The 25,555-nt window shown below is 46.3% G+C and overlaps 1 protein-coding gene across 3 annotated transcripts; it reads right to left on the reverse strand.

Annotated features, from left to right (window-relative positions):
• Positions 1-73: 73 nt before the first annotated feature.
• On the reverse strand, positions 74-23,671 carry CKMT2 (creatine kinase, mitochondrial 2). 3 transcript variants are annotated; one of them, XM_036914187.2, is made up of 10 exons: positions 23,386-23,671; positions 11,107-11,277; positions 9,575-9,773; positions 7,985-8,080; positions 7,270-7,491; positions 5,509-5,594; positions 4,469-4,592; positions 3,706-3,840; positions 2,426-2,551; positions 74-334 (listed from the first exon to the last, which is right to left on the reverse strand). In XM_036914187.2, exons 2-10 carry the CDS (start codon positions 11,256-11,258, stop codon positions 215-217), a joined length of 1,260 nt encoding a protein of 419 aa, XP_036770082.1. In that variant the 5' UTR covers positions 11,259-11,277; positions 23,386-23,671; the 3' UTR covers positions 74-214. The 3 variants fall into 3 exon arrangements, with proteins under 3 accessions (XP_036770082.1, XP_036770083.1, XP_057349864.1); XM_036914188.2 differs by lacking the exon at positions 23,386-23,671 and adding an exon at positions 23,314-23,334; XM_057493881.1 differs by lacking the exon at positions 23,386-23,671 and having other exon boundaries at positions 11,107-11,311.
• Positions 23,672-25,555: the final 1,884 nt, after the last annotated feature.

A 25,555-nucleotide genomic window follows, 5' to 3' on the forward strand; every position in this document is an offset into this window, starting at 1 on the left:
CCTTCTGCTACTTGTAATTTGATATGTTTACCCTTCTCAGTAGCATTAAAAAAAAACAGGGAAACAAACCAGAGATATTAAGGAGAGTTTTATTGTAAAGATAGGCAGGGCCTACAATTTTACATTTTTTCAAGTCTACAAAAACTCTCAGAGTAGAAATTTCTTTAGTCTGTCGTCCCAGCAGACAACTTATTTAAATTGAGAAAGAGAAAGTTCACTTCCTGCTAAACTGAGGCAGAGGCGGTGGCACCTTGATATCTTGGCCTCTCTCCAACTTCTTTTCACAATCCACCAGGTAATTGACTCCATCTATGACTATCTGAACAAGTTCAACCTTTGATAGTGAAAAAGATGAATGATTAATTTGCATAGATGACCTTGATCAATAGGAACAATAGTGGGAAATGAACACTGGCCATGTTAGATGGCTTTTACAACAATTTTTTCTGTCTTGTTATTTCCTTAAAGGGTTGTGGGAAGAGTGGTATCTGATGGTCATTGTCAGACACAGGGAGCAGAGATGTCACGGGGTTTCTCTCAATCTTTCTTTAGTTAAGATAGAGTTACTACTTAAGATGGGGTTACTACTCTTTTTATATATGAAAACCATTAGTTTGCATCTCAGACACTTTTTCCCCTTCAGTTTCTGCTATACAATAACAGTTGGTCTAAAGTAAAGCAACACGGCAACACTCTTGTGTTGTTCTTTGGCCCAGATCTGAATTCTGATCTACTACTTAGCTATTCAAGTACTGATTATCCAAGGCTTTTGGAAAAGTTGCTGAAAATTAAATGTTGGCAATTAACTCATGTTTTCACTGTACCAGACAAGTTTACTACTTAAAGGAAACTGTGAATTATATTAAGATAAACTTTTAAAAATTACTGCTTAAAAAAATGTTAGAACTTTGGTTTATAGATACTGGTTTTTCTTAAACTAGAGCACATCTACCTATGGATTTTTCCTGGGATTACCACCCAAAACAAATTACTTGAAGCGATCCAAACTAAAATAGTAAACAATTCATTAATTCCAGACAGCATGAAAGTACATGATATAACTCAAGAATGAACAGCAAGGACAGAAGGGATCCTTGAGTGTTACAGCTGAACACACCTTAGGCATGATGGAGTCCAGTCCCCTCCCTGCCCCTTTTCATGAATAAGGAAACTGGTACCCCAAGAGAGGGTTCATTGTCACTTCTAATCAAATATATATTTTCTCCTTATCCAACTGACCCACCCTTATGTTGGTAAGGGTGTGGTGAGATGGTTCGACTCTATCTTGGTATAAATCTTTTGGTAGGAAACTTGGTCATAAATAAGTGCTCCTCATCTTTAACTCAGGAATTCCTGGTAGTTTTATTTTTTAATACTTTTTGGCATTTTTCTAGCTTTTACAATGATCATCTATTAACTTGGACTTAAAAAAATTTTTTTGAGTAATGATTGCTTTGCTTTCCAGTTATGAAAATCTAGTTAATATTAGAAGCAGACAGAGCTAGGCACCAGATCTTATTTATTCCCTACACCACACATTATTCAGTAAATTTCAGAAGATGTATTTATAGCTGCCAATAGGCAATGAAATATTTAAATGCTGGCAAGGAAGAAGAAAGCATCATTGATCCAAAGATCTAGTAACTAGCCACTGAGTTATTAAGATTTGTGTTAGAGGAATAAGAGGCTTTTAAATTAATGATGGCCCAATATGTTCAATGTGCCCACATCCAGAAAGCTGGTTTGACCTACTGAGATGAGTATTTGCTTGGGATTTAGCTGCATGTTCCTTACATGTGCTCTTCAAGCTTCATCACATGCACCACTCCAGGTCTACATATAGTTTATGAATCCTATTCATCCCATGTATTCACAGAATCCTAAGGGTTATTTTATGAGCACAATCTCACATTTATCAATCATATAGCTTATTTGCCATCTCTAGCCCTAAAATAAGACTTTAGAAACTATCAAGTATCTAAAACTACCAAAGTGGTAGTGATAGCATGTGGCCTTCACCAGAGGAAATTTAGAATCAAGAGAAAATTCCACCATTTTACCACCCTCAGTGAGAGATCATGATCTCTGACTTAACAGATAAAATACTGCTGTCTTTTAGCATAATAGAACTCCTGCTGCTGAAAATGGCTGGAGTAGCTCTTGGGCAAGTCAGTGACCACAAACCCACTGTGAATTCCTTTACTTGCCTATACATCCTCAGTTTACGTTGGGCTTACCTTTATGCAGTTAGTTCCCCTGGAGGAATAGTATTACAGAAGGAAATGAAATGCCAGCTTGAGTCAGGACTCAACGGGGAAAGAGGTCTCAAAGCTTATGAATAAGGTAAAGCTATTTAGGCTACTTGTCTATTACCTCTTTTGCTTAGGCTGATTTTGTTAATTCACATTCAAAAGAGAGACGTTACCTCTGATCGACCAATTCGATCTATGTTGGAAATGTCATAGACATCTGCCACTGCTGCGGTGTCCACGCCACCTGTGCCACGCTTCTGGAGCCTTAGGTTTTCCAGGATCTTAGAAAAGCGTGGATCCTGGGACAAGAGATAATACTTCGTGCTGTCAAGAAGCAGAACTGATTCACCATCATTGGCATATTCTCTTAGGAAAAAAGTGCGATGAGGAGTAGTAACAGTTAATATATAAAGCATGTATTTCCTGTGTGCCAGGGCACCATGCTGGAACTTTTAAACCTATGACCACACCATGATGTAGGCATTGCTTTCACCCCCTCTTCACAGAAGAGGAAACAGGCCAGAGGAATTAACTTGCCCAAAGTCCCACAGCTAGAAGGCAGCAGAGCTGTTGCTAACTTTTATACCACTTTTTGGCATCTGGCTGCCAGCTTTGGTGAGTTTATTATTCATCTACATAACAGTTGTCACTGATGTCATAAAATCATGAAGTTAAATTCTGTCAAATCATTTTTTAAGCACTGGAATTTTGAATAACAAAATTTTTGTGCTTTTCTGGCAAAAAAATCTAAAATCATTTTAAAGTATTTGGTCCATTTGGTGCCCTGTCGCAGGAACTGTTCATTGCCCACTAGAATCCTTTTTCCTCCTCGTTCACAGATGGAACTGAGGAAGTAACCACTGGCTAAGTTCTTGCTAATAGATGGAGCAGAAACGATGTGTGCCACTGCCAGGCCTAGACTTTAGATCCTTACATGGACACACCTGCATGCTCTCTCTCCATCGTGAGCTGGAATGTGGGGCCTGACTGTGACCAGGTAAAGAGGACAGTGCCCTGAGACAGTTGTCCTCAAAGTGTAGTGCCCTGACCAGAAATGTCAGCATCACTTGGAAACCTGTTAAAAATTCAGATTCTGCAGGTCGCCTAGAGATCTGTGTTTCTGCAAGTCTCCAGGTGATCTGATGCAGGCTCAAGTGTGAGAACCTTGGCGCCAGGAGAGAGGAAGGGATGGGAGGAGCCCCAGGGAGCAGAGCAGAACGGCCTGGGAGAATTCAAACTTCTTGCTCATCCCTTTCTTACAGCTCCTTAACCTGTCATCCTAAATGATACAAGTGTCTTTGGAGGCAAACTGAACTCTTTGTCAGTATTTTCTACAATAAATATAGAAAGGAAAGGATTCAGGAATGGGCAGTGACATTTCCTCCCTCCCCAAAGCAGTCACATCTGTGGTGACCAGCAGAACCCAGCAGGCCTGCTGGCTATACAACATTACCTTGCTGAGCTTTGGGATCCTAACGTGGACACCAGCCCGTAATCCTGTGCCGAGGTTCGAAGGGCAGGTCAGAATGTATCCTAGGCGCTCGTTCCACATGAACTCCCAGCCGCGTTCTTGGATTAAGTGTTCTACCTACAACAGTGAACAAGTGACAAAGTTCTCAGATATCCTTTCACTTAGCAGGTCCCAAACACCAGGGAAAAGCGTATGTACTATAGGTTTGCCATGAATGAAATACAGGTAGATTTATAGTACTTCTTTAATAGAAAAATGCCTCATTTGTCAGAATATTAAAATGGTCCAATTAAATTAGATGAACCATGTAAAATAAAGCACTGAACACTACCTAGCACACACTAAAGAATAAAATTTGTATTATTGTTTTTCACATTAGAATAGCAGGAGAATATAGAAATTCTCAGCAGGTAAGGCTGTGGTCAGATTACTTATGACCATAGTATACTAGCTCTGCTTTGAATGGCTAAGAGTTTGTTAAAAGAAATTAGAAAATAACTAATAATCCACAGACTTCCCCTAACCATTTTGGATTGGGGCAAGAAGCATAGGAGTTAGCTATTAACAAAAAAAAAGTCACCCATTTTTTTGGAAGCATGCACTAGAAGTCCCAGCCCAAAAGAGTGCCATGATCCCTAGGAAAATTGTTCCCATCTAGGAAGTCACCATAGGGTCTCCTCTCAAGAATGAAAAAGAAAGGGATTTTATTTTGATGAATATTCAGAAATTTCTGCTAACATCTTACTTCTTTTAGTCCACGACAGAATCGCTCAAATACTCGTTTCATATTGCCTCCTTTTTCCATAGAGATTACCCTGGTGTGGTCTTCCTCATTAATCCAGATGAGAAATGTCTTGTCATAATTATGCCTAATGAAGAGAGAAATGTGGTGTTGAGTGTTAATTACATTTGTTTCAACACATGAAAATTCCCATTACCTCTGTAGCTTGATTGCTTCATTTCACCTTTCTCATTTCTTAGACGGCCCTAATCTCTTAATTGTGCCTGAACAAGTACTACAAAATAACATTACTTTGACAGAATGAATAAGACGACCAACTCCAACTTTTAAAGCTGTCATGTTTTTGTCCAACAAGAATATAATCTCTCCTTTTTCTTCAGACTAGGATGACAGTAATCCAACTATGATAACCTTTGGCTTTGCCATTAACAAGAGCATTTTATCTCCTGATACAACCACAATGGTGTGCTGCTTTAAAAAACAAATGCAGCCCAAGGTGTTTGGGGTGCAGAAGATTTCATTCGTTTGCTGTATAGATCTTGCCTACCCACCCCCACTGAGCTGCTGCTCATGAACACATTTATCTCTGCTGCTTTGGGTGGCCAGAATAACCTACCAAGGTATAGGAATCAAAGTGGACTGAGGACTGTTGGCCAAGAAAAAAATATGTGTACTCCATATCCATTCTTCCTTATAGGTTTTTGCTTAAATCTTCAATATTTGTTTTTCTTTTTCTGCTCTTTTGTTTTAATGTCATAGTGAGGTCAAATAATATGAAGCTACTTTTTTCTTTTAAAATACAATATTCTTTTCCTCATGCACGATTCATGCCAACCAGCAAACAGTCCTACACATCTTAGAAATATCACAATATTTAGGTATTACACACACACACACAGTTTCTAAGTACTCTGTCTTCTTCATTTAGTTCAAGCCAGGCATGCTGTCAACTGCAGGTCACAGCAACCTGAGGTTAGGACAAGCAGGCTATCTGAAGGCAATCCTCTGCCCATGTGGCAAACGTGGAAATGCTACATCCATACCAGATTCCCCTGGCATCTGGCCAGTCACGGGCCATCCCGGCACATGTTAGTAAAGGGGAGACTGGCTTATCAAACAGAAAGTGGTCCTGCAAGCCAAAAGGGACAAAGCAGAAAAGACACTCATGAGATCAGAAATGACTGCAAGTGCCAGGTGGCCAAGTTTCAAATAACTAATAATGGCCAAGGTCTCAAACAGTGGTTCTCAGGCTGACTGCCCCCTTGAATCACCTGGGAGCTTTCAAAAAAGATACTAATGCCCTGTACCCGTCCCCCCAGAGATTCTGACTTGACTGTTGTGGGGTGTGGCCTGGACATTGGGATTTTAAAAAGCTCTTCAGGTGATTCTGGCACACAGCTAAGGTTGAAAAACCACTAGCTTAGCCTGGATGGAAATGCTTAATTGCCATTGAGTCTGTGCACCTCGCCAGCACCACAGGTCTGCAGTAGCACAGCGGGCGGCAACGGACAGGCGCTATCGCGAGAAAGTCTGTTCTACATGGCCACCATCGGTTCATTTATTATTATCATTCCTTTCATTGGAAAGTATTTGAGATGTAAAATAATGATCCATAAATAAAATAGCTACCATCAATTTCATGCTCACTATGTGCTCTGTGTGCTTTTAATTTATTTCCTTAATTCCCACAACACTATGAGGCAAGTATAATAATTTTATTTTATAGATGACTAAGACTGAGATTCAGAGAGAGAGAGAGAGACAACCTACCCAATATTACATTGCTAAAAAGTGGCAGAGCCTAGATTCAGTCCTCCAAGCTTGGGCCTTTAACTATGATATAAAACTCAAAATCAGTGCCAAGAGACTGACATTTTCCTTACTGTGTGTACACAGTAAGATTATGAATATGGATACCATATATTCAGATATGATTACACTGAGGTAAGAGCTCAAGACGATATGGAGCAAGAAGTCCTTCTACAATCGCTTAAGTGGGAAGGGTCAGAGATTTTAGCCAGGACAGGCTTGTGGACTGTCATTGCCCAGGAAAAAGTGTGTCCCTTCAGCTGGAAACCAGAATTGGCCATTTGATGTGAAGGAGGGCTTGATCTGTACAGGGCAGGTGGAGGTTGGCCTGACAGCTGCAGACACTAGGAGACTGAGGCTCAGAGACCATAGAGCTGACCTGTCTGGTTTGAAAATGGAGCATATTTTGTGGCATTGAGTCTTCTGAAAGGACAGATACTTGTTTCTGCTTTTCCTTGCAGTTTAGTTAAAAGTTACTTCTGAAACTGCTATCCTGCTTTAGTTGTGCCAAGAGGAAAATAAGTAAGGGACTTGGGTTTTGTCTATCCTGGGGGTAGAGCGAAGCTGTGGAGGACCTGTGGAGGCAGCAGGATTCCCAGAGGCTGGCTCCAATTAGAGTCGGGGCAGGCCTTCCAACTGGACAATTTCCTTTCCAGATTTTCCTAGCTCCCAGGACTTTCTTTGGGTGCAAAATGGAGGCCATCCTTCAGTCACACACAGGATTTCCACACCCAATTGTTTGCATTTATCAACAAGCAAGGGGATCCTCCATTCACCCCTACCCTCAGATCTCCAACCAACCAACTCTGTATTGGAGTTCCCTCTGCAGGAGATGATTTCCATGGCTTGACCTAAAGTTTTAACGCCTCATGTTCCTTCCTTATACTGAACTGGCTGTAACCTCAGCAAACTCCCGGCCAGAACAGGGGCCTGAGCTCAGGGAAAGGCTGTGCTGCGCTCATCAGGCAACGCCGGGTGGTTGAACGGCTACTCACGTCGATCAGCTGTTGCTGGTCCTGCTCCGTCATCTCAGACAACTTGTAGTAGCGGCCGGCCAGGTCACCCTTGAGGCCCTGCAGGGCAGTGATGGCCACATTCTCCACCTCCCTCCGCTCTGCCCGGGTGCAGGCGGGTGGCAGACTCAGCCCCCGGATACTGCGGCCCGTGCGCACCCGAGACGACAGCACGTAGCGCTCGTCAAACTGACCTTGGGTGACCTGCCAAGCAGAGAGTGGGGTCATCGTAGCCAGCCACAGCCCTCCAGTCCTGCCACAGTGGGTTCCAGCCCGCTGACCTGCAGTACCTCCTGCAGGGGACCCTCAGGCACTGTGCATGTTTGCCCGCCTCCAACATGCTGGACACATTTTGGAATTACGGGGATAGGGGCCTTAGACCTCAGTAAGGGACAGCTAGGTTACACAGAGCTGTGTGGAGTCTTTTACCCCCACTAGCTTTGGGATGAAAAAGGAACTGCTTTAGGAAGTTCTCATTGACCAAGACCACCCTAGTGGTACTGATCAAGGACAGAAAACACTCTGCGACCTTCCTGGCCTTTTCTTCGGCCCTCCAGGGAGTATGCTGTGCAAGGGCCATCACACTGCTTTCAAGGCGCACGTGACCCAGGGTGAGTAACCCTTCTCTCGGGTGCTCCTCACCTTGGTCTCTGGAGTGCCATCTTCACAGAAAGGTACAAGAAGGGACTGAGCCTACCTTGGATGCATCCAGATCTGTGGGGTGTTTCATCGCCCTGGGGTCATAGCCATTGTGCCTTAGTTTGATGACAGGGTCAAAAAGGTCAGCAAACACCTGCAGGAGAAAAGATGCTCTCGTTTCCTCTTTAACTGGTTCATCTACTACAGAACACTGTTCCTTTCTCTTGCCCCTTTTTACCTGAAGGGCCAAAGCTGCTACCCTCCTTTTCTGAAATTCCCAGTACTACCATGTAGGAAATGGGAATGTGAGTGGACTGATGCTCATTACTAATAATAACATGAACAGCCATCATCATCATCATCATCACTGGCTAATACCAGAGAAAACCCCTTCGAGGCCCCTTGCCCCTGGGAGAGGGCAGGGTTGAGGACTGTGTCCTGCCTCCCTCCTCCCTCATGATTCTGCCAAACTCAGGGCCATCAGACGAGTAAGAAAATCTTGTGTTTAAGAATTTGAGGGTTTTCCACAGAAGTTCTTGCCTTTGTGGATTAAACAAGCTGCCAGCTCAGAGGCCAAGCAGTTTTGTGGTCAAAAGGGATGTCAGGTTCCAGAGTTTAAGCAACATAATAAATTCTTGAATTTGTTCTGTTCACCAGAAATATATATAAAAATAAATAACTGGCTACCCCAGAAAAAAAGTGCCCAGTAGCAGGTAAAGCGAAGCTGGGACCTCTCAGAGGATCCTCCCTAGCCAAAACTATCTCCTGTAAAATATATTTAAAATACAAAGCAAAACAAAAACTTCAGGAATATCCTTTAAGTAAAACTGAGAGAAGTCATACAAGAGCACCTGCAGCCTTTTGGAGCTGTGGGAAGTGGGGTGGGAGCATGTTTGGGTGCAGGGAGCCGGCTCTAGTCTGGGACTCTGGGAGCTCAGAGTTGTGCACATAAATGAGCTAGCAGTCTGGCTTATTCAGGATGACCTGCCGCTCTCCTCTCAACAGCTGCTTTCCCAAGAAACTGCCTTCAGCTCCCTGCAATAGACGGACGCAAAGAGAGAGGACCTAAGGGAGGAGGGCCGGAGGCATTTGTCATGATGTCGAGGCTGCTTTGTGGAGAGGGCTGCGTGGTGGCCAAGTTCCATGAGCAGCGGACCAGCCTGTGCTTTTGAGGTCGTGGGATTTCTTTGAGAGACTTGGTGAACTCAGTAGTGTGGGCTACAGTGACTCTGTAATCAGTAATTCCCAAACTAAAGACACATGGAATCTTCTCCCCCTTCAATAAAGCCCAGCCATAAACACATTGTCTCCTAATGTCTTGTTGGTGAGTGCACATCACTAATGAAATAAATTATGGGATTTTACTTTTCTCTGCACGAGTTCACCCCCTTGACAAGCTCAGAGAGCTCTGTCACGTAACTCATTCCTCCACAGGGAGAAATACCAGAGCTGCAGCCAAGACAAGGGAGCCTCGTCCCTGCGAAGCTATAGACCTCATCGTTTCAGAAAGCATTCCAGATGTCTGCTGAAGCTGGCTTCCTTTTGCGGGAGCCTTTCCCAAGAAGGCAGAGAGCTGGCCCATTAGAGATGAGAGGGGCGCTGGGACTCAGATCTTCCCCCCTTACTCCAAAGCCAGCAGCAGTTTTACCTCATAGGACTCCTCATCACCAGCTACCATGCCCACGGTCTTTATGAAGGGGTGACCGGGGTTGTCCACGCCAGTCTGGATACACTGGTCCAGGGTGTAGCCGTGGGGCGTCACCTTGTTGCGGAGCTTGGCGTAAATTGCCGGGGTGAGGCACTCAGCCATGCAGTTGTTGTGCTTGCGCAGATCGGGGTAGTCCGCACTGCATGTGGAGGACACGGGCTTTCAGAGGGCCGCCCCGAGAGAGGGGGCCTGGGCCAGGGCTTCGTGTCTGCCCATCCGTCCACCAAGCTCTTTTCAGCCTGTGGCCTGGGGACACTTGGCTAGGAGTCATGACTTAAGTAAGCCAGACTTTTACAAATAGTCCCCAAAACTGCCTGAGAAATAGACCCGGCCCTGACTAAAGATTCCATGATGCTGGCTCCGAGAGCCCGCAGACGGTGGTTTATGTTCATGCAGAGAGGAAATAAAGTAAAAACAATTAGGAAATAAACTGAAATAATATGCAGACTTTTTTTTAACCCAGAAGTTTTGGTAAAATACACGGCCACACTTTGGTCCCTTAGGTCTACAGTGGAGAGGCTAGAAACCCTGCAGGTAGAAATTAGCTGTTCATCTGTCCTGCACGCATGACACAAGCTCCATGAGAGCAGGGAGTGCATCTGCTTTGTTGAGAACAGTGCCTGGCCGTTGAAACAAACATTCAGTAAGTATCTTTTGGAATAACACATAGAAATGAAAGGCGGTGCTGTCTTACCCTTGGATATATATTGGTTGAAGGAGAGGAGATTCAGGACCACCACGGGCTCAAATACAGGTAATCTTACCTCAGGAGTTTCTGAGGTACATGGTGGGCCCCGGTAATTCCTTCAGAGACCCAGATCCCTGCAAGAGCCCATAAACGTCTCTGAGAAACCCCCAGGTTCTCCTCATCTCTGTCCTCCACAGCTGCCTACATGGAGTCCTACAGTCAGCACTGCTCTCCACTCTGCAGGGTGTGACATCTCAGTCCTGGCAAGGCGCCAAGGCTGAGAAGACGTGTCCATCTCCATGCCACGCCTCCACCTTCCAGCTGCAATGTGCTTTAAGGCTGTACTAAAAATCAGCACCACAGCCTCATTTTCCAGGAGGACAGCGGCAAATGAGGCTTGGGTCTGGAATCAGCGTCCCTGGATTTGCGTTCAACTGTACTAGCTGGGTGACCCTGAGCACTAAATTTTCCTAAACCTCCATTTCATCACAAAGGGATGCTAAGGCGAAAAAAATTAATGCTCCATATAGTGCTGAGCACACATAAAAGTGTTCAGCAGGTGTTAACTGTTACTAGTGTGACTATTCAACTGGACAACAAGGAGGAATGATGGCAGGACCCTTCCTTGTATCTGCCACAAGTCACTGTGCTTAATGAGTCTCCGAAATGATTAGCAACATGACTTAGTCACCCTCACAGGCAGAAAGAAGGACTCTTGTTGACAGTAGAAGAAAGTGTATTTCTGGCTGGTGTTTGGAGTTCCTGCAGAGCCGAGGAGACGTACCTCGCAGGGAATAGCCTGTGCTGCTCCCGGGCTTCAGCACACACGTTTTGACGATTGAGCAGGTAGCCGGTGGTCAGGGCACTCGTGCCCAAGGTGGCCAAGAACAGAGAAGCATTGCGGCCAGTTAGCAACTTAGAGAAGGTACTGGCCATCCTTCCTCCAGATGAATGTCTGGGAAACAGAGGAACTGGATTAGACAGGCTCACAGGATGGCCCTGAACCACAGCGTGGAGATCAAACAGGCAAGAGAAAGAATTATGGGGACCACAACCCCTCTTTTGGTTTGTTTTGTTTTTCTCTTTCTTCCTCCCGCCCCCCCACCTACACACTGCTTGGGAATATCTGGGTGCTTTTAGATATTGTGAATGTTAAACTGTGTGAAATCCCTGACATTTTCTCCAGCAATATGGTATAGGAAAAATTAACAAAAACAGGATTTCTACTTCTGGCTGTTTGACAAATGAGGTGCCTTTATGGACCCTGTCACTGCACAACAACTAAATCCTGAATAGGATGGACTGTTGGGCTTGTCAGAGGCAGACAAAGTGCCAAGGACCACCCTCCTACTCCACTCACCCCAAATGAGCTGGTGTCAGGGCTCAAGAGTAACCAGCCAGTAGGTTTAGGTAATCTTGTGGAGGCTGTGCATCCGAGCACTAAGACCAGGATACCAGCAGTGAGGTGGGGAGCTGAGCTGGTGATTCCCTGTTGAGCTAGGACCCTTGAGAGGGGCTACCACATGGCCCAAGGTCAGTAGACCCCCAGCCCCTGGCTCCCAGCAGAAGCAGACTCACATTCTCTCTGAGGAAAGCATATGCAGTGTAGGTCCTGGTTTCCTACTGAATAAGATCAAGCAACAAACTCTGAGTCAAAGATCACCAAGCACACCGAGAGGAATGGGAGTCAAAGAAGAAATGTAACCAAGTGAGAAGTGGCATCTCTGCCTTCATATTGTATCTGTCTCCTTTGCTGCCTTAATGTTTGAGTCAAAAAGCTTCTGTTCAGGGAGGAGCCAAGATGGCGGCATGAGTAGAGCAGTGGAAATCTCCTCCCAAAACCACATATATCTATGAAAATATAGCAAAGACAACTCTTCCTAGAACAGAGACCAGAGGACACAGGACAACATCCAGACCACATCCACACCTGCGAGAACACAGCGCCTCGCGAAGGGGGTAAGATACAAGCCCCAGCCCGGTGGGACCTGAGCGCCCCTCCCCCCAGCTCCCGGCGGGAGAAGAATAGGCAGAGCGGGAGGGAGACGGAGCCCAGGACTGCCGAACACCCAGCCCCAGCCATCCGGGCCAGAGGGCAGACACAGTGCATGCCCAGGGGGCCCTGGATACTAGGGAAACAGGGCAGCAGGACCGGTGAGCAGGTACCGGAGGCCTGGCACTGGAGGACATAAGAAAAGTGAGCGGCCATTTTTTGTTGTTGTTGTTGTTGTTTTGTTGAGGTGAGCGCGTTTTGGAAGTCTTAAAGGGACAAGGACCCCAATACTAGGGAAACAGGGCAGCAAGACCAGTGAGCGGGTGCCTGAGGCTGGTGCCGAAGAATAAAGAAAAACGAGCGGCCATTTTTTATTTTTTTATTTTTTTATTTTTATTTTTGTGGTTGTTGTTTTGTTTTGGTGGGTGCTTTTTGGAAGTCTTAAAGAGGCTGGGCAGGATACTTAGTCCAGAGGTAGGGAATCTGGGGATCTCTGGGCACCCTAATCCCCTGGTCTGCAGGGAGCAGGGAGGACCCTTACAGAAATAAATAGCCTCCCGGCCGTTCCCCCTCCAACTCGACTCCACCACTTTGGAGCAGAGGCCCGAGCCAGGCCACGCCCACAGCAACAGCGGAGATAAACTCCATAGCAGCCGGGCAGGAAGCAGAAGCCCTGTCTGTGCACAGCTGCCCAGCAAAAGCCACTAGAGGTCGCTGTTCTCCCAGGACAAGAGGGCCACAAACCAACAAGAAGGGAAGTTCTTCCAGCCGTCACTCGTCCCAGCTCTGCAAACTATTCCTATCACCATGAAAAGACAAAATTACAGGCAAACCAAGATCACAGAGACACCAGAGAAGGAGACAGACCTAACCAGTCTTCCTGACAAAGAATTCAAAATAAAAATCATAAACATGCTGACAGAGATGCAGAGAAATATGCAAGAGAAATGGGATGAAGTCCGGAGGGAGATCACAGATGCCAGAAAGGAGATCACAGAAATGAAACAAACTCTGGAAGGATTTATAAGCAGAATGGATAAGATGCAAGAGGCCATTGATGGAATTGAAACCAGAGAACAGGAATGCATAGAAGCTGACATAGAGAGAGATAAAAGGATCTACAGGAATGAAACAATATTAAGAGAACTGTGTGACCAATCCAAAAGGAACAATATCCATATCATAGGGGTTCCAGAAGAAGAAGAGAGAGGAAAAGGGATGGAAAGTATCTTGGAAGAAATAATTGCTGAAAACTTCCCCAAACTGGGGGAGGAAATAATCGAACAGACCACGGAAATACACAGAACCCCCAACAGAAAGGATCCAAGGAGGACAACACTGAGACACATAATAATTAAAATGGCAAAGATCAAGGACAAGGGAAGAGTTTTAAAGGCAGCTAGAGAGAAAAAGGTCACCTATAAAGGAAAACCCATCAGGCTAACATCAGACTTCTCAACAGAAACCCTACGGGCCAGAAGAGAATGGCATGATATATTTAATGCAATGAAACAGAAGGGCCTTGAACCAAGGATACTGTATCCAGCACGACTATCATTTAAATATGATGGCAGGATTAAACAATTCCCAGACAAGCAAAAGCTGAGGGAATTTGCTTCCCACAAACCACCTCTACAGGACATCTTACAGGGACTGCTCTAGATGGGAGCACTCCTAGAAAGAGCACAGAACAAAACACCCAACATATGAAGAATGGAGGAGGAGGAATAAGAAGGGAGAGAAGAAAAGAATCTCCAGACAGTTTATATAACAGCTCAATAAGCGAGCTAAGTTAGGCAGTAAGATACTAAAGAGGCTAACCTTGAACCTTTGGTCCACGAATTTAAAGCCTGCAATGGCAATAAGTACATATCTTTCAATAGTCACCCTAAATGTTAATGGGCTGAATGCACCAATCAAAAGACACAGAGTAATAGAATGGATAAAAAAGCAAGACCCATCTATATGCTGCTTACAAGAAACTCACCTCAAACCCAAAGACATGTACAGACTAAAAGTCAAGGGATGGAAAAACATATTTCAGACAAAAAGCTTCTGTTCAGCCCTAAATGTAGACTTGTTAATAATCAAAAGGAATTTTGCTCATGACTTAAGATTTATGCAACCAGGCCCTTACCCAAAACTCACCTCCCTGGAGGTGATAAAGAAGTATATACAGAAATGATGACTGGATTGTCAAGGAATTAGAGGAACATCATGGCCAGACCCATGTCAACTTAACCAAGGACAAGAAGTTTCACAACCCTCCCCAGACCCTTGTTGACGTCTGATGTCTAAGGTCGATTGTCACCTTCTGACCTCATCTGCCTCCTGTTCCCCCCTTCCCTTATATAGAAGAAGCTAGCAATCAACCCTGAGTTAAGATGGTGCTTTAGGCTGTTAGTCCATCATCTTCTCGGTCTGCTGGTTTTCTGAACAAAGTCACTTTCCTTGCCCAAACCCCTTGTCTCTTATTGGCATGTCTTGGTAACAGAAATGTGCAGCCAACTGACAACTGGTGGTCTTCAAAGATCTTCCTCCCTGTGAAGGTAATCTGTGGATGGGTGTCTGACTCAAAATATTAATGTCTGAAATGTCATCATATCCATATTTTAGCTTCTGGAAACAAGAATATTAATTTACATCTAAGAGTTCCAACATTGCACTGGCATCTGGGCAGTGATGTACAATTGATGCCACTGATCCTGTGGAAACTTCGTAGTGAGCCAAACAATCCTGGAGTTGAAATTCTTTAGTGTTCCTGCTTCAATGACTTGTAGAGAATTGACAGACACAAAGTTTTGGTGAAGTGAAGAATTCTTGTTTCCTTGACTCTCTGTTTTCCTCTCTCCAAGATAGTGGACATTGAATCTCACAAATACAGAGACATTGAATTTCACTAGTGAGGCCCCAATTAATAAACTTGGGTGTGAGATTGAAGCAAAAGTCTCATTGAACTGGCTACTGATCCAGGGAACCGCTGTGCCATGCTCCCCAAAGACCTAGAGCCAGACTTACAATGAAATTACTTTTCCTCATGACTAAACACAGTCTCTATTGCATGTTAAGAGTTAGTCTTAAAAAGCTGCACAGGCAGACATTATTTTGACTTACAGATTTCCCTGTTACCCTGGAGACCCCAAATATTACATAAGCACTAGAAGCAGCTAGAATCACTGCTTACAAGAGGCTTGATTTTTTATTTGACCAGATGGTAACATGTGGCATAAACAAGTCAAGCTGGAAAGAGTAATCTGTGTCCACCAATACAGTCAGTAATTGGCTTTGCTGGTTTCCAAACATGGTGGTTTTATAAATCAGTATGTATTGTGAAACTACTGAGACAAAAGTTTGGAGCATAAAGAAATCTGAGGCTCCTGTCAATGATCACCAAGCACACCGGAAGGAATGGGAGTCAAAGAAGAAATGTAACAAAGCTCAATAAACAAAGATCTTGTGCAAAGCTTTTAAATTTTTTAAATTCCCTTCATGCCATTAAGTCTCACAACAGATCCATGAGGCTGATGTTTGTATTATCCCCATTTTACAGATGAGCAAATTGAGATGAAGAAAGGTAAAATAACTTGCTCAAAACCACAGTTTGTGAGTGGCAGTGAGGGGATTCAAAGCCAGCAGTCTGTTTTCATAGTCCATTCTATTAACCTGGGCAACTCCTGGGCATCTACAAGTCACATGATAAGTGTTCTATAAGGGGAACCAGAACCCCTGGGAGCCCTGTGGAGGGCACAGCCTGCTCTGGGTCCAGACCATTCAGTTACACTGTTCAAGGAAGCTGGTCTGGTCTTAATCAGACTGAGGTATTGCTTGCTTCCACCTGCCCTGGGACTAGTACCAGGTCACAAACTGCAAAGAATTAGAGCAGAAACATTGACTGGATACCACACACACACACACACATAAACAGATGACAGGATGCCCCGTGCATTGCCTGTCTCTGGCCAGCTGCTTTCCAGGCATCTTCAAGGTGGCACAATGGCCATTGCTCTCTGCCCACACCAGACTTAATCTACCTTTGAATGCTGCAAAAAGGAAGAGAGGAAGAGAGGCTAAATATGCCTGCCTTTCTGTGCCTAGGTCTCGAATCTTCAAGACGGAGACACAGCATCCTAAGCATAGTCACTAATCCAAAGCTGGCTCTGGAGGGAATCTACAGATGGTAATTCCCCTGAAACATGAAGAGTTACATTAAAGTGAGAATCAGTCTTGTGTCAGATATTGGGGCTGCCCTCCACAAGCTCACAGTCCGGTGAGGCAGACTGATCATTGTAAAAACATATCATTGTAATCAAAGTGACAAGGATGAAGAGAATTAGACAAGAAGAACCAAATCTGCCTGGTGAACCAGGGGAGGTCTTTCTGGAGCGGGTGGAAAGCTTTTGGGGGTGTCACTTGCCAGTTGGATGGGGGGATGTTCCAGATGGAAAACACTGCACAGTGGCAGGGAGCCCCAGGGGTGGCGGGGCAGCCAGGGAAGTGAAAGGCAGCAGCAGAGGCCGCAGAGCTAGGCAGGCCCACATCCAGAGGGCACTGCAGTCAAAGCAAGAAGAAAACCTTTGTGAGACTTGGCACTTGACCCTGGAGGTGGTGAAAAGTGACAACAGGATTTTTAGCAGGGAAGTAATTTTACTAGATTTGTTGGGGTGTGGTCTGTGGGTGTTACTAGTTCATGGTGAGATAAACACAGAAATTCAGTAAGCCTTTAGAACATTTATAGAACTTCCATAGAGTAATTTCATGAAAAACAATTTAAGCTGGTATTTTGTATGTCTTTGTTTTTTTTATTTTTTATATGGCTGTATTGGTCTGTTAGGGAGTAGTAATTAATAACAGCTTTTGCTACAGACAATTTGAGCAGTGCCATTCAGTTTCCTCACCTATACAATAGGGCCAATGATGGGACCTACCCATAAAGATTTTGTGAGGATTAAATGAGTCCTTAGCACAAACCCTGACATGTAAGGAGCAGGCAATAAATGTTGAAAGTTCTTGTGGCTAATGTTACTAAAATGGTGAGGTAGGGAAAGGGATCTCGAGGCTGGAAACCAGGTCCTCGTGTCCTCAAATAAGCCAAGCAGGAGATTTTCCAAACGGAGCCATGACAAGGGGCAAAGCTGCACAGAGGTGGATGGACACATTTCTAAGAGAGCTAGCAGAGGGGCTCAGGGGCCTTTGTGACCAGTCAGGTGTGGCATGAGAGTCAAAAAGGAGTCTTGGCAGACTCCCAGGTTTCTGACCTGAGGATTCCCCATGCCTGGGAAGCCTGGTTGGATTTGGGTTACATGCTAGGACAGGTTGATCCTGGTGAATTGGAGGTACGTACATGTGAAGTATTCAGGAAACTATATCTTCTAATACGCTTGGGGGCTTGTAAGAGAGTTCCCTCTCAAGAGGTGCCTGAACTGGAAAGGACAGTGATTGTTCAACTACCCACCCTGTTTCTAAATCCCCTCATGGCAGCCTTCCCAGCTGCTCCCCAGGCCCTACTTGGGCACCAGCAGGGACAGGGAGATTATAACCACAAACAGACACAGGTGTCATGTCATGATCAGAGGCTCTGAAGCCAGGAAACTTGGGTTTGAATCCAGTTCTGCCATGTAAAATCCTCTTGGCCTTGAGAAAGTTCTTTTGCTTACCAAGTCCTAGTATTCTTCAGTGTAAAATGAAAATAATAATTCTGAGGACTAAAGAGATAATTCACATGAAGTCTGCAGAACATGCCTGGCACTCCTCAAGGGCTGAGTGTGTATTGGCTGTTACTGTCACTTTGCACTGCTCTGGTGAACTCACCTCTAGGTGCAGCCCACAGTGTCTGGGAACATTCTCCCTTCAACATAGCAAACAGCCCAGCAGCAGGGAACTCAGCTTTGTCCAAGGAATGGGGTCTAACGGCTCCTTCGCACCTCTGACAGATGGAGTCACCAGCTGAGCACATTGAAAGCACCCCCAGAGACTCAGATAGGCCCCAGGGAGCAATTGTAGAGCCTTCCTGGAGCCACATAAGGGTCTTCCCAGGGGTGCTCTCCTCTGGAACCCCTCTGTTCTGCCCCTTACTCAGGCCACTTCCTGAGCCAGCTGCCTCCTAGTGCTTTCCTGCATCTGCTGGGCCAAGATGGAGCCTTTTGCTTGTGCTGCCCCTCCCCTGAGGACACAGGTGCCCTCTGGTCCTGAGTGTGCCACTGGGCCAAGCAGGGCCTCCTGCTCCTCCAGGGATGTGCATCCCTAATAGGCCAGAACCGATTCTGCCCTCCAGATTGCAACCCTTCTGCACCTGCAGCTTGCTCCCAAGTGCTCTCCCTTCCTTCAGCCACAATGTATTCTCTCCCTAGGCCTTGTCCACAGGCCCTTCTCAGGTTGGCTGCCTGCCCAGGACATGCAGGGCTGAGGAGCAGGAGCCTTTCTGCAGGACAAGTTACATGTAGATGCTCCAAGTCAGGAATTCTGCTCCTGAGGAGATGGTTAAATAAAGGCCGGCTACAGGGCAAGGTGCAGCCTACTTTTGGTCCTGAAAGGCTCCTGCTGAGTAGCACTGAGGAGAATTAAGGGGGCAGGAGGTGGGATGGGTGCAGCTCTGCCTGGCCCTTCCCACTCCCTGGCTCCCAGAATCACCCCTACTGCTCTGAGATGCTACAGAGCATCACATTTTGGGTGTGAACCAGGAAACATTTAGTGTGCAGCAACTGGCCTAGCATCACACTTTGGAAACCCATTCTGCAGAAATAAAGCCATCAGTATATGAGGAGAGAGGCACAAGGATGATTATGGAAGCTCTTTGTAATAGTTAAAAAAAAGCTGTGAATAACCTGTTCATCAGAGGGAGGAGTGCTCTATTAAGTGTGGCACATCCAGACAATGGCATATTCTGCAGCTGTAAAAGAAATCAGCTAAAACTGCCTTCACTTTCCTAAATGAACATCTATGCCATATTCTTAGGTTAAAAGGAAAAAAAAACTTGCATAGTAATGAGTATGAGTGGTCCCAATTCTGTAACGATGATGTATGTATGTATGTATGTATGTGTTTGTGTATTTGCATATATTTGTGTGAACATAAAAAAAAGTGTTGAAGGTTATTCATCAAACTACTAAAAGGGTTACCTCAGGGAGGTGGAATGAAAAAAAAAGGGTTACTTCAGAGCAGTGGACTTGGAGGAGACAGATTATTTTTTCCTGTACTGTGTTACTTGTACAAATAAGCATATGTTACTTCATGATAAAAAAAAGTAAAAAATCAGCTGTGAAGTGTGTTGAAAAATCCAGATTTCTAGGCTCCATATTTTGAATGAGTTTTTGCAAGAATGGGGCCATCACATGTATTGCAAAAGAGCTTCACAGGCAATTCCTGAGCCCAGGAGTCCCTCTGTATAAGGAGCCCAATGAGACCACTTCCTGGGTGTTGTGAGGTCAGTGACAGGTTGCGATGGGCATTGAATAACTGTGCATCACTCCTGCTAAAGACCTTGAGGCGGTGGGACAGTGATCATTCAGTCCCCAAAGCCCACCCTGATTATCCAGCTGGCACTAGTCTGCCTCCTGTCTGACTGTTTGTCAAGTTTAGCTTACATTTTTAGTATTTAAAGTATTTCATTTACATGTTGTATTTGTAATCTCTCTGAAGACAAAATTATATTCCAGAAGGAGCCCATCACGTGCTTTCAGACCCAATCATCATCTTCTGAAAACTAACATCAGGGATCACAAAGTGGATTTCACCAGATGGGCTCCCAAGTTCTTCCAGGCCCATCTCAGAGGGGCTCATGTCCCATGACAACCCCTTACCGGCTGGCTTTACCAGACAGGCCTCACCCACCTCTGACTCTTTGCTTGGGCCTTTCCACCTGAAATTTCCTTTCCATCTTTGCATGCCCAGTCAAACCTTACTGTCCTCTTTTTTAAACTAACATTTATTGAGCTCCTACCGTAAGCCATGAACTGTACAAGAATCCTTATAGACTCCGGTTTTAGTCTTTGCAACAATCCTGCCAAGCAGGCATTATTTTGCAGATGGGGACACTGAGTCTTAAGAAAGAGCAATTGACCTGCTCCACGTCTCAGGGCCAGCATGATGATAAAGCTGGGATTTGAGCCCAGGTGTGTTTTTGGCCCTGGATTCAGGCTCCTTGCAGACCACAGTACCTCACAGGCAGCCCTGCACTGACCAGCAATTGGAGGGAAACCACCTGTGATTTAAGACCTAGGAGTGCCCCAGATTACTCCACTCCAACAGACCTGCAAGACCATAGAAATACATTTACCACAGCAGCTCCTGGGCACAGGAAAATCACTCAGAGCATGTGACTCTTCTGGAGTCCCAGAATATTCTAAGCCTGTTCTCTTTCCTTCTTCTCTGTCTTCTGCTGAAGTAGCCTGATGCCAGGAGTACCTCTGCTCCCTCTACTCCAAGGTCAGGTGCCCAACATGCCTGCCAGCCACGCTGGGAACACTGGGCCAGCCTGCCTTTTTTTGAAGAGATAGGGCACAGGCTTGTCTTTCCTTCCCTCCTCTCTCCACCCTTCTTCCCTTAGAAGTAGGGATTGCAGGGGTATGGAAGCAGGTTGTCCCCAGCCTTCATCCTGTAGAAGCTGTTTGCCTCAGTTTCTCTAGCCTGGAACACTCCCATGACTCCTGATTTGAAAAGTATTATTTACAGCATCAGAGCTAAAATCCACAGGATTCCTAGGCTTCAAGCCAGGGATATTTCTATCTGGGGTGCAAGACCAAAGGCAGTGATATTGTGTTTATTCCTACACTTGCTGTCTCCATTAAAAAATAACCAACACATTAAGCTGTTTTGTCAGAGAGCCCAAGAGCTATATATGTGTCTGTCCCCGGCAGGCACCCTAGGAAGCTGGGTCCCATTCTGAGGATTTTGCCTGGTCCTGCCCCTTCCTGGGATGTGGAGGCCTCGGGTTCTGTCGCTGCCTCCTGGTCATCCTGAATATCCTGGATGGAGATGCCATGGGGGCCTCTCTGCTGACTCAGAGTTATTTCTGGGCCAGCTGTACACAGCATCCATGTATTTGAGCTCCTTGGGGTGGAGGGCAGTGGAGGACTATGTGTCGGCTTTCCATCCAGAGAAGGCAACCCCAAAACGGAGGACATCCTTGGGGTTGGACCAGCTCCACAGAGCACTCTGAACAAACTCCTGTGATGTCAGCCTGCTAGGCCAGCAGAAAACCACTGGCCCTTCCCAGTTCTAAAAGGGCAAAGGGTCCAGTTACTTCACCACCACTGGAATACTGCCCCCTTGGGCATCTTTGTTCTATTCAGCAGGTAGAAAGTCATAAGCAGGAGATGTTTGCAGTCCTTCCCTGTAAATTAGAAGCCTTTCCTGGGCCTCCTGGTAATGAAGTCATAAAACCACTACCAGTCTCATCTCTCAAGGGCAAATTATTTTCAAGAAAATAGGAAGTTAGGATCCAGTTGGTATTTGAAATGCTGCAAAGGAGTGGGTGCCTCCTTTCCTGCCTAAGGGAGGGTCCTTAGGCTTCCCAGGCAGTGGTGGGCATGACCTCTAACAGTCACCTTCAGGACTGGCTCCGTGGGGCAGTCCAGGCTCAGTGGGCAGACAAATGGCCCAGAATACTGGGAAGACAAATGGCTCCTTCTCTGAGCTGCAGCAGTGATGGAGACCCAGGGGCAAAATTTGCCTCAGAACCAATCCTCCTCCTGCCTCTGAACACCCATGACTCCCCATTTCTTGTCCCACCCTCCAATCCATGCTTTCCTAAAGTTTCCCTTTCAGAAAACTGACCCAGCCTATGGCCCGTTCTCTAAGGATATGATTCAACCACGCTGCTGGGAGAGCCCCTGGGTGCAGGTGGGACTAGTGCGCTTCGCTGGGATGGTGCCTTAACCCGCGGAAGGGGGAACTCTAAAGGCGGGGGTTTTGGGAAAAGGTGCTTGAAAATGCAGAGCAAGACATGGAGCGTGCTCACACAGCTAGTAATGCCCACATGCCTTCTAAGAGCGTTCTGGGTCAGGAAGGCCCCTTGCCAGGGTCGGTGGTGGTCATGTTCCCCTCCATGAGCAACAGAGGGACAGACCAAGGGTACTAGTGCAGAAACAGGAAGTATGGGAGCTGTGGACGGGAGCGGGCACTCCTGGGCGCCGCACACCAGCTGGACTAGCGTAGCCTCGTCAGGAGGGCACCGACGGCCACTTCACATTCCAGCTGACCCTTTGGGGGTTGCAGAGCTAGAGCAATGCTCTCAGAAAGGTCTAAAGGGCAGCACCAAGGAGAACCCAAGGGTTTCGGCTGGTTCTGGCAAATGCCACTCCGCACTCCCAGCAGAGCGTCTGAAGGCAGAGGTGTCACCCACTCAAGGCACAAAGCAAGTCTCTCAGAAACTCCCTGCAAGCCAACAAAGCGATCGAACAAAGAACACAACTTTGCTACAGGGGGATCCTACTTAGGCCAGTTCTGCAGCATTTCTATGTTCGGTGGGAGATAAACAGTTAGGTGATTATTACTGGGTGAGGATTTCAGAAATGAACGTCCAGCAGTACTATCAGCCAATTTAAATGGGGTCCAGCTGTTGGGCCAGTTAGTAATTAGCTCCTTTTGAGAGCCTCAAAATGTTCATTTTTCAGTTAAGTTATCCAAAGCACTGACGTGTGCCTCTGTTGGTATTATTCCCAGCAATGAATTAGTCCCTATAAATTATGAAGGAAAGAAAGTTGAAGTTTAAAGTCCTAAATTCAATGGTATTTCCACTTTTTTCCTTCAAGAACAATTCCTGACTTGCTATCAGAAGCAAGCACTGCAGGCAGAGTGCTGACCAGGTTCGGGGACCTCACATGGTGCTGTCCCAGGGACTGGTGGCCTGTGCCTGTAAGCAGGAGAATGGGGAGGCTGCAGTCAAGGGCAGACACTCTGTGGGCTTCTTTAGAGTTACCACGAGCTCCTCATGGAGGAGCAGTGCCAGAGATAAGCGTCCCAGACATGGTCCCCACCCACAGGCCCAGGTCCACTGCTCACCAGGCCCCTCACACTGGCTCTGGCAATGCCCCTCTTTGGAGGAATAACGCCGGGTTTCAGGGTCTCACTGACCTTGGAGCTGGAGTGTCCCGTGTCCTGTTGCACGAACACAGCCAAGAAGTATAGCAGGAGCTGGCAGGGCCTGGCCCAGAAAAGGCTCCTGGCCTGGGCGGGGCTGGGGGCCCACTGTGGCCAATCCCTCAGGACGCACATGATCCCCAAGTTGTGCCCTTGAAGGCCAGCCGCGGACTCCTCTTCTCCCCAGGCACTGGGCTCTTTCTAGCACCTGCCCTTTCTCTGAAACATTTCCCTCTCCCAAGTCTGGCCCTGAAGGCTGCCTCTCCCTGGGCTCTGCAAGGGTTGTTGGGCCTGCAGCCTGCTGACTGGCTGCCTGGCCCTGCAGGAGCAGCCTCAGGCTGAAGGGCCAGCCCAGGAAACTGCCACATCTATCGGGAGATTTGCTTCTACCTTCCCTTAGGAGCCCCAGCCCTGAAAAATAGCCACCTCTCCCTTTCCAGCTGCTCATCAGGCTCTGAGCCAGGCAACAGAGGTTCTCCTGCCAACTTGTTGTCTGAGACCTGGAATCAGGGACAATAATATCATTTTTCTCTTCTGGATCAGGCCATCTGAAATAGATTGCTAGACCACCTCACTTTCTATCCATGGCACCTTAATATACCAACAAGAAGGCCCTGCAGTCCATATCCCTACTTAAAAATAGCTCTCCTTGGGACGTCCACCACAAACCGGAAAGGCTGACTGCAAATAGCCATGACCCTCCAGAACTTTGGACTGCAGCCCGGACATTTCACAGGGAGCTGCCTAGGCTTCTCATGACAGTCACGTACCCAGCTTCTATGTCCACGTGGACATCACCAGTGACTGCTTTCCCTTCAGTCTCAGGGCCCAGCCCATCTCAGGGGAGGATGGGGCAGGGGTGGAGCCCAGGAATGACCTCCCACCTAGAGTGGCTCTCCTTCTGAGTTCCCACTTTTTAAAAATACAACTGAAAGCAAAAATAAATATTTTATCTTTGCATGGGGTTACATAAATGGGCCTTCTGGGGACTGGAAAGTTTCCTGATTTGGGGGTGGTGCTTTGGGTGTATACAGGAGTAAAAATTCCTCAAGCTGTACACTTAAGATTCAAGCAGTTCACTACGTATTGGGCATACTACAGTTAATATCTATGCTATCATTATGACCTAGCTTACACTGAATTGAAATTTTTACAGAGTGATACTTACCCTTTCTACATTCAGGTATTTTCTAGGCTTTTCTATGTGGTTTCATGAAAACAACTGCAGATCGGGACCAACCAAACTTATTGTGTGGTCCTCTAAAAAACTGGAGTTCCAGTTTGTACCTTCTGTCCTAATGTCCCCTGGGGACTCCTGCTGGCAGGACCAGCGGCAACCTGGAGGTCAGCTGGGCAGGCAGCTGCTCCGGAGATGGAGACGGGGCTCTGCAGGGTGCGGTGAGGAGCATCTAGGCTCATCTCTTCCCTGAAGAGCTCTTTTGCATACATACCATTTCAAGTCAGTTCAGGCAGCAATTGAAATAAAACCAGTGACCCTGCAGTAGCCCAGGTCCCCAGTCCAGAAAATGAGGAGGCTTTGGAGAGCATGCAAATGTAGAGTTCAAAGGATGGCAGTTACAATGAGAAAACCCTCTTCTCTCCCCTTTTCCCCAATTCCTTCCTAATGGACCTTTAGTCCCCCACCCTACACCTTACCTCAATCCCTGAACTTTTACTGTGTAATTTTATATAGTGAGTAAGGGCAGATAAGGAAAAGTTGGGACATTGTTGGGAAAAAGGGGTACCACTTTTGGGGGTCATCTTCAAGCTTATGATAAGGTGATTCAGTGGGGGTGACCCCTTCTTCAAGGAACTCAACAGAAATTGCAGACTTCTGGAAATTCTTCAGACTGGTTCTCTGTCACACGCCATTTCTTCCTTTCTCACTGCTGCCAACTGCCCTCAGAGTTCAGGGCTTCACCCACACCTAGTGGCCAGTGAGGCCAGGTGGTCAGCTTGTGCCCTAGGGGCAGGAACTGAAGTGAAGTATGCAACTGCCACATCACTTGTTGTGGGCTTCTCTTCTCCATTCCTGAATCTGCTGGGTTCTGGTTGTAGCAGGATGCAGATGTGCCCGGCAGGCAAGAGCCCTCCATGTGGGATGGCCAGGTAGTAAGATGAAAGGAACCTGGGGTCCTAAATTACCACCAGTCTGACTGCTTGT

Source organism: Manis pentadactyla, chromosome 2 (assembly GCF_030020395.1).
Source record: "Manis pentadactyla isolate mManPen7 chromosome 2, mManPen7.hap1, whole genome shotgun sequence".
Classification (NCBI taxonomy): domain Eukaryota; kingdom Metazoa; phylum Chordata; class Mammalia; order Pholidota; family Manidae; genus Manis; species Manis pentadactyla.

Bases quoted from the DNA above. Each gene is read 5' to 3' on its own strand.
- CKMT2 (XM_036914187.2), bottom strand. From the start codon at position 11,258: ATGGCCAGTACCTTCTCTAAGTTGCTAACTGGCCGCAATGCTTCTCTG. The intron at 7,492-7,984 runs GTAGGCTCAGTC...TCTGCTTGGCAG, and splicing joins CAGATCTGGATGCATCCAAG to GTCACCCAAGGTCAGTTTGA. The intron at 5,595-7,269 runs GTGAGTAGCCGT...TTTGGCTTGCAG, and splicing joins ACCAGCAACAGCTGATCGAC to GACCACTTTCTGTTTGATAA.